Here is an 8,852-nt window from a genome sequence, read left to right on the forward strand (position 1 = left end):
AGGGGGTGGAGTCACGTGATCATCACGTGATCATCAAGGGACGCTCTGTTGCAGAGTTGTTGCCATGACGACCAGCAGAGCGCAAACATGTTCGCGGCAGAGAGTGAACGGGAGAAGAAACGAGAAGAAAAGGACACAAATCTTCAGGTGAGACCACAAAGTGTATTCATGTTTATGTAAGAGTAGAACAGATTATCAAAGATTATCAAAGTTTATCAAAGATTGTCAAAGATTATCAAAGTTTATCAAAGATGATCAAAGTTTATCAAAGATTATCAAAGTTGATCAAAGATTATCAAAGTTTATCAAAGATTATCAAAGTTGATCAAAGATTATCAAAGTTTATCAAAGTTGATCAAAGATTATCAAAGTGTATCAAAGATTATCAAAGTGTATCAAAGTTTATCAAAGATTATCAAAGTTGATCAAAGATTATCAAGGTTTATCAAAGATTATCAAAGTGTATCAAAGTTGATCAAAGATTATCAAAGTTGATCAAAGATTATCAAAGTTGATCAAAGATTATCAAAGTTTATCAAGGTTTATCAAAGTTGATCAAAGATTATCAAAGATTATCAAAGTTTATCAAAGTTTATCAAGGTTTATCAAAGTTGATCAAAGTTTATCAAAGATTATCAAAGTGTATCAAAGTTGATCAAAGATTATCAAAGATTATCAAAGTTTATCAAGGTTTATCAAAGTTGATCAAAGATTATCAAAGTTTATCAAGGTTTCTCAAAGTTTATTCAAGTTTGTTCGAGTTTATCAAAGATTATTAAAGCTGAATGAAATGTCTCCCTGAATCCTCCGTGTGACGTAGGGGCCGCTGACTCAGCAGCTGATCTCAGGGCTCGTGAACAAAACTGACGATCAACTGACGACGTAAGTGACGTCATCAATCGTTATCTCTAATACACATTAAAGAGATCAATCTTAATGTGACTCGTGTTAAAAATATTTTTTTTCATTATGAATTTTCTTTCATTCAGATTTAAAAAAAATAATTGAACACTAATAATAATATTAAAGATCATCAATATTTGAAAGGATAATAAAGAATAATTCACATTAATAATTAATTTCATCTTTATACTCAATCTAAAAAAAAACTTTTTATAAACTAATAAGAATTTATTATAAAAAAAAGACTTCAATAGAAATGATCAGAATCAGAATATATGGCAAGCCGTTCAGGAAATTAATATATTGAATGAAGTCTGAATATATTGATTGAAACTTTGAATATATTGAATGAAGTCTGAATATATTGAATGAAACTTTGAATATATTGAATGAAGTCTGAATATATTGAATGAAACTTTGAATATATTGAATGAAGTCTGAATATGTGGAATGAAACATTGAATATATTTAATGAAGTCTGAATATATTGAATGGAAGCTGATTTCAATTCTCCAAATCCACTAGTTTCATTGTTGTCATCAGAAATTTGCTGAATTTACTGGATTTGCAAAATGACATCAGCTGAAATATACCAATACTTTGTTGAACTTAAAAACTTTTTTGAAGCAGCTGTTCATACTCAAAATGATATGAATAATGTGGAATGTATCACCTTGAAGATCATTAATTTTTGGAACAATTTTACTGCTTGTGAGTAGTAATACTCAACAAAACATTGCTGAGCGCACCTTGTGCATCCAGCTTTAGGGAATTTTTTAATCTCTTACTGAGATGTAAGCTGAAATAACACTACGGACTTCCATTCAATATATTAGCAAATTTTTGATGACAACAATGAAACTGGTGGATTTGGAGAATTGAAATCAGCTTCCATTCCATATATTCAGACTTCATTCAATATATTCAAAGTTCCATTCCATATATTCAGACTTCATTCAAAATATTCAAAGTTCCATTCCATATATTCAGACTTCATTCCATATATTCAAAGTTTCATTCAATATATTCAAAGTTTCATTCAATATATTCAGAGTTTCATTCAATATATTCAGTTTCATTCAATATATTCAAAGTTTCATTCAATATATTCAAAGTTTCATTCAATATATTCAGTTTCATTCAATATATTCAAAGTTCCATTCCATATATTCAAAGTTTCATTCAATATATTCAGAGTTTCATTCAATATATTCAAAGTTTCATTCAATATATTCAGAGTTTCATTCCATATATTCAAAGTTTCATTCAATATATTCAGACTTCATTCCATATATTCAAGTTTTCATTCAATATATTAATTTCCCGAACGGCTTGCCATAAAAACATATTATAAATGAATATTATTTATGATAAAAGTATAGCATTAAATAATTTATTGTATATTTATTATACATATTATACATATATTATTATTATTATATTATATTTATATAAATAATAATCAGTGTTATGGGAAATATATGAAATTTAAAGACATGCTCTATCATTGTTATGCAGATCACGTTCAGTTGTGCATGTCTTTTAAACCTCAAAATGTCTCTAAGTTGTCTGTTTTGCTTGACTGTGTGAAGTGCATAAAAGCTTTGATGTTAATTAATTTTCTCCAGTTGAACACTGAAACACTAAAACAGGTTCTCATCTCTGCTCCTGACCATGTTATTCCAGAGGTAAAGAGATGTCTTATTTATTTTTTTACTCTGCTAATAATCCATTATAAGCACAGCACTAGACAACATTTAGCATAAGTTACAGTGGCAAGAAAATGTCCTTTTAAGATAGCACATTTTTTGCTGGTGTTATCAAGTTTGCACACGTTTTAAAAGTCCCATATTATGCTTTTTCTGGTTTTATATGCCCATTAGTGTGTTTTCCAAGTGTCCTGTGCATGTTTAGGCACATCTATGTGCAAAAATTCAACGTCCTCCTGTTAGCTGTAGCATTAGCCACATGTAACGCTCTGTTCTAGCCCCCCTCGATAAAAATTTGTCAGTCCGACATCATTGTCAGTGTGAGATCACTGATCTAAGCCCATTGGCTCGTTGTGGCAAGCCCAGCAGCTCATGTTGAAATTTCCGAGAAGCGTGCTGAGCAACTGACCAATAACGACAGAGCGGATCGGCAGACCAATCAGAGCAGACTTGGCCCACGTGGGGTCTAACAGTGTGGGCACAGCAGAGCGTAGCTGACGGACTCAGAGCGTAGAGGGAGCAAAGATGAGCAATACATGAAAACAGACACTTTTTTCGGACTTTAGCTATTGTGAACGTACAAAAGTAGGTACATAGATTAAATATAGGAACCCCAAAAAGGGCATAATATGGGCTCTTTAAGACACGCAAACCTTTAGTAAATCAGGCCCCTAGAGACTGTAGGTACCACGAGCAGGCCTGATAACTGAAGGCTCTACCTCCCATAGTACATTTAGAGACTGTAGGTACCACGAGCAGGCCTGATAACTGAAGGCTCTACCTCCCAAGGTACATTTAGAGACTGTACCAGGAGCAGGCCTGATAACTGAAGGCTCTACCTCCCATAGTACCTTTAGAGACTGTAGGTACCAGGAGCAGGCCTGATAACTGAAGGCTCTACCTCCCAAGGTACATTTAGAGACTGTACCAGGAGCAGGCCTATCTCTAAATGTACTATGGGAAGTAGAGCGAGCAGGCCCGCATTCTGGGAGCGTAATGTTCTCGAAGGGCACTTTTAGCTCTTTAAGATAAGATGGTGCCTGACCACTTAGAGCTTTGTAAGAGAGAAGAAGTATTTTAAATTATATTCTAGATTTTATAGGGAGCCAGTGCAGTGAAGCCAATATAGGAGTAATGTGGTCCCTTTTCCTATTTCTAGTCAGTACACGAGCTGCAGCATTTTGGACAAGTTGAAGAGTCTTTAGAGACTTACCAGAGTACCCCAATAAAAGAGAATTACAGTAATCCAACCTGGAGGTAACAAATGCATGAACTAGTTTTTCTGCATCGTTTTGCGACAGGATATGCCTGATCTTAGATATATTACGAAGGTGAAAATAGGCTGTCCTTGAAAAGTATTTTATGTGAGATTTAAAGGACATGTCTTCATCAAATAGAACTCCTAGATTCCTAACAGTGGTGCTAGAGGCCAGGCTGATGTCATTAAGGACAGTTATATCATTAGATAAAGTCTCTCTGAGGTTTTTAGGGACAAGCATAATAACTGCAGTCTTCTCTGAGTGAAGTAACAGAAAATTTCTGGTCATCCAGATCCTATCGCCTTAAGGCACGTTTCTAGTTTACAAAACTGATAGGTGTCATCAAGCTTCATTGATACGTAAAGCTGACTATCATCTGCATAACAATGAACATTTATGGGGTGTTTCCTCATAATATTACCCAGAGGAAGCATATATAAAGTAAATTTTATTTACTTACTTACTAATAAATATCAGTGTTGTGATTATACACATATTTAAATTGAGGATATTGATGGTGCTTTCTGTTGTTTTCAGGGAGTTAAGTCATATTTTAGGCTTCACGAATCATTGCTTGTGTTTGAAAGAAGCGTCTCTGCTGGACTTTTACATTTGTGGATTTTCGTGGATGAAACAGATGAAGTTCAGCGAAAGACAGATGTCCTTCGTTGTGAATCTTCTTCACCTTATGGTCAGTAACATTCGAGGTAGGCGGAGTCTTACTCATTTATTCAGATTATTCTAAACATTAACAACAAACTTCACAGAAAGCTAATTCTAAATTATTATTTTATTTAATGAAATGTTGTTGTTTAAACCAGAGGTGTGGACTCAAGTCACATGACTTGGACTCGAGTCAGACTTGAGTCCCAGATTTGATGATTTTGGACTCGACTTGACAAAATCTTAAAGGACTTACAACTCTATTTGGACTTGAATACCAATGACCCGTGGCTTCGGTTGGACTTTAGCCTTGTGACTCAAAAATATATGAGAACTAAATGTGCTATTTCAGGGCACTTTGATTTTAGCTATGCAGAAAATTTAGATTTTTCTCTTTTCACTCTCCCCATGTCTGCATTCTAATATCACTGTGCACAGTCTTTATGTAAATACTGTAAAACTCTACCTCATGTAATTAACCCCTTTGTTACATAATTATATTTATTTATTATCATGTTCATCTCAGCATTTTTGCACTACTCACCACTGCACTATTCTCTCATTTATCCTTGTACATATTCTTTGCTCATTTTGTGTTTATCGTTGATATTTAATGTTATAACTTTTGTACACTGAGAGCTTAGTTCACCAAAGTCAAATTCCTTGTGTGTGTGAGCATACCTGGCCAATAAAGCTGATTCTGATTCTGATCAAGAATGTATCCGCCCTAGGAGCTCTCCAAGGCGGACACACTCATTGCACACTCCCACTGTTAACCTCCACAGCCAGAGGCCGTTTTCCACACACTTTTATCCGCCCTAAGAGCTCTCCAAGGCAGACAAACTCATCACACACTCCCGGTCTTCACCTCCACAGCCAGAAGCCGTCTTTAACACACTTCTATCTGCCCTCTCCAAGGTGGACAAACTCATCACAACATTATCTCACGGCCAGCTAAAGTCTGTGAGCTTCTCCACACAGACTGTTAAACAGCGCTGCATTATATCCAAACACTGAAGATACAGTGCCCGCTAAACGACAGGCCTTGACAGGCTTCCAAGTTGTTGTCCGTCTTTTCTTAGGACTTGTCTGTCTTTACTTGGGACTTGACTTAGAATATGCCTGTCTTTACTTGGGACTTGAATTAGGACTTGCCTGTCTTTACTTGGGACTTGACTTAGGACTTGTCTGGCTCTACTTGGGACTTGCCTTTTCTGTCTTTACTTGGGACTTGACTGAGAACATGCCTGTCTTTACTTGTGACTTGACTTAGGATGTGTCTATCTCTACTTGGGACTTGACTTGCCTGTCTTTAATTGGGACTTGACTTAAGACTTGTCTGTCTTTACTTTGGACTTGACTTAGGACTTGCCTGTCTTAACTTGGGACCTGACTTAGGATTTGCTTATCTTTATTTGGGACTTGACTTGTCTGTCTTTACTTGGGACTTTACTTAGGACTTGTCTGTCTTTACTTGGGACTTGACTTAGAACATTCCTGTCTTTACTTGGGACTTGACTTAGGACTTGTCTGGCTTTACTTGGGACTTGCCTTTTCTGTCTTTACTTGGGACTTGACTTAGAACATGCCTGTCTTTACTTGTGACTTAACTTAGGACGTGTCTGTCTTTACTTGGGACTTGACTTGCCTGTCTTTAATTGGGACTTGGCTTCAGACTTGTCTGTCTTTACTTGGGACTTGGCTTAGGACTTGCCTGTCTTTACTTGTGACTTGACTTAGGACTTGTCTGTCTTTACTTGGGACTTGACTTAGGATTTGTCTGTCTTTACTTGGGACTTGGCTTAGGACTTGTCTGTCTTTACTTGTGACTTGACTTAGGACTTGTCTGTCTTTACTTGGGACTTGAATCAGGACTTGCCTGTCTTTACTTGGGACTTGAATCTGGACATGCCTGTCTTTACTTGGGACTTTAATCAGGACTTGCCTGTCTTTACTTGGGACTTGAATCAGGACTTGCCTGTCTTTACTTGGGACTTGCCTATCTTTACTTGGGACTTGAATCAGGACTTGCCTGTCTTTACTTGTGACTTACAAACCAATGACTTGGTCCCACCTCAGAGATTTAAATTCTTTATTTTATTCCATTTTATTTTCAATTTTTTCCAGGTTAAACATTCTCTCAAAACTCTTTTTGTACATTTTAATAACTGATTGACTGATTTATAATTCAGACATTGTTCATTTATCTAAATTAGGAAGATTTTAATCTTTGTAACAGAGCGTGGAGCCACCTCCTCTTTGTCCCTCTCTGTATTTGTAAAACTTCAGAAAAGGAAGATTATTCTATATCCTATATTACCACTTATGTTCTTTTGTAAAGCATCTCGAGATAGCACTTGTTCTGAATTGGCGCTATAAGAATAATGACTGATTGATATCGTCTTTGTTTTGTTCAAGTAAACACTTAAACTGGTATCTCAGAAACAGTTAAACTGATATCTCAGTAACAGTTAAATTGATATCTCACTAACAGTTGTTGGTATTCTGTAAACCTTTGGTGAAAGTACACATGAAGATTAGTTTATAATTCTTGAATTACATTGAGTGGATAATCTGAGTGTATTCTTGCTGTTTTGTTGTGTTGCAGAGAAACAGATGGATTTAGTTGAAAACCTGATGGTGTTTATCGAGTCTTTAGCTCATCAGTGTTCCACTTCAGATGAAGAAACTTCTGTTTTAAACACAGAGGAAGTCTTCACCCTCATCGGATACCTGAAAAACAGGTGATAAAATCTATCTATATTATATATATTATATAGTAGAGGTGAGGTAGAGAGGAGGTGGAATAGATGTTGAGTAGAGGTGGAAAAGAGGTGGAATAGAGGTAGAGTAGAGGTGGAAAAAAGGTGGAATAGAGGTGGAAAAGAGGTGGAGTAGAGGTGGAAAAGAGGTGGAGTAGAGGTGGAAAAGAGGTGGAATAGAGGTGGAATAGAGGTAGAATAGATGTAGAGGTGAAATTTTGAAATAGAAAAGCAGCATCCTGCTGCTGACATCATTACACAGATTCTGCGCTCTGAAAAATATTTCAGTACATTTGTTTAAATATAAAGAAAAAACGAATTAAAAAGTAAATATGTTTGTTCCAGTCTGTTTCAGAAATATAACATTTATCAACATCTGTTAAGAACTAACAGAGATGAGCTGCTGACCGGAGCCCAGGTCGGTGTGTGTCTGTGTGTGTGTGTGTGTGTGTGTGTGTGTGTGTGTGTGTGTGTATTTGTAGTACTTCATGTCAGGCCGCTGATGGACTGTTTTATTCAGCTTCTGGTTGTCTGTCTTATTTTAAGATGTTGTCATGGTCAGGACATTTGAATGTAAATATATATTTATTTGTTTTAATGTAAACATATATTTCTTTGTTAAAATAAAGGTTAAAAAAATAAAACAATGTGCTGATGTTTTCAGAGGGACGTGGAGGTGTTTGGCTGTCAGTCCATCTGTTCTCTGGAGGAAGGACTCTCTGCTCACCTGTTTCACCTGAAGCTGCAGTGATGTCACTTTCCACAAATAATGAACAGGTCAAAGAATCAGTGTCACCTGTGATTCCCTTGTTGGCCACATTGGTGCGCTGTTTGTCTGTTTTTCAGTTGTATCAGTCTGAACATGAAAAGTCAAAGTTTTGATGTTTCTGTCATTAAAAATACATTTGATTGCCTAAACATCAGATTAATTATTGAAGCTTTAGAGTAAATGACTCAGACTGTTACTCATTGACTGTAAATACAATATCTGAATCTCACCTTAAACGTACAATAGAATTGAATTACAATGTTTACATTTAAAGTATCTTAATTCATTAAAAATTGACTAAACTCATGTTATTTTGTTTGTTTTTTAATGAGTTCTTACATTACCTCAAATATTTCCAACACTTATCAAAGCCAGAGAAATCTGTAAATTCATAGTTTGTAACGTAACGTGTCTTATTGAGGCGGCGGCCATGATCAATCAATCTTTATTTATATAGCGCCAATTCATAACAAGTGTTATCTCGGGGGGGATATGTGGTTAGTGACTGAGATTTACAGATAGATACATGCAGTAATATGATGTACTGTATAGTGTGTATGTAGTATGTAGTAGTATGTAGAGAGAGAAAGAGAGAGACATAGAGAGAGAGAGAAGAGGAGAACCTGAAGTAGAGTCCCCTCAGCCAGCTGATCCTGAGGCTCACACCGTCTAACAGCACCAGGCCTCAGGACAGCCCTCACAACATCTGGAGTCAGATAGACAGACAAACAGACAGACAGGTATTTGAACTATTGGACATGCACAACAAAAAGTCAAAGCAAACTTC

At 35.9% G+C, this 8,852-nt stretch overlaps 1 protein-coding gene across 3 annotated transcripts; it reads left to right on the forward strand.

Moving 5' to 3' along the window:
- Nucleotides 1-66: 66 nt before the first annotated feature.
- cabcoco1 (ciliary associated calcium binding coiled-coil 1) lies at nucleotides 67-8,372 on the forward strand. Of its 3 annotated transcripts, XM_061028081.1 has the most exons (7): nucleotides 67-147; nucleotides 821-882; nucleotides 2,532-2,591; nucleotides 4,409-4,578; nucleotides 7,143-7,278; nucleotides 7,642-7,714; nucleotides 7,961-8,372. In XM_061028081.1, exons 3-7 carry the CDS (start codon nucleotides 2,578-2,580, stop codon nucleotides 8,045-8,047), a joined length of 480 nt encoding a protein of 159 aa, XP_060884064.1. In that variant the 5' UTR covers nucleotides 67-147; nucleotides 821-882; nucleotides 2,532-2,577; the 3' UTR covers nucleotides 8,048-8,372. The 3 variants fall into 3 exon arrangements, with proteins under 3 accessions (XP_060884064.1, XP_060884062.1, XP_060884063.1); XM_061028079.1 differs by lacking the exon at nucleotides 2,532-2,591 and having other exon boundaries at nucleotides 73-147; XM_061028080.1 differs by lacking the exons at nucleotides 2,532-2,591; nucleotides 7,642-7,714 and having other exon boundaries at nucleotides 73-147.
- Nucleotides 8,373-8,852: the final 480 nt, after the last annotated feature.

The sequence above is a fragment of the Labrus mixtus genome, chromosome 21, assembly GCF_963584025.1.
Source record: "Labrus mixtus chromosome 21, fLabMix1.1, whole genome shotgun sequence".
NCBI lineage: Eukaryota > Metazoa > Chordata > Actinopteri > Labriformes > Labridae > Labrus > Labrus mixtus.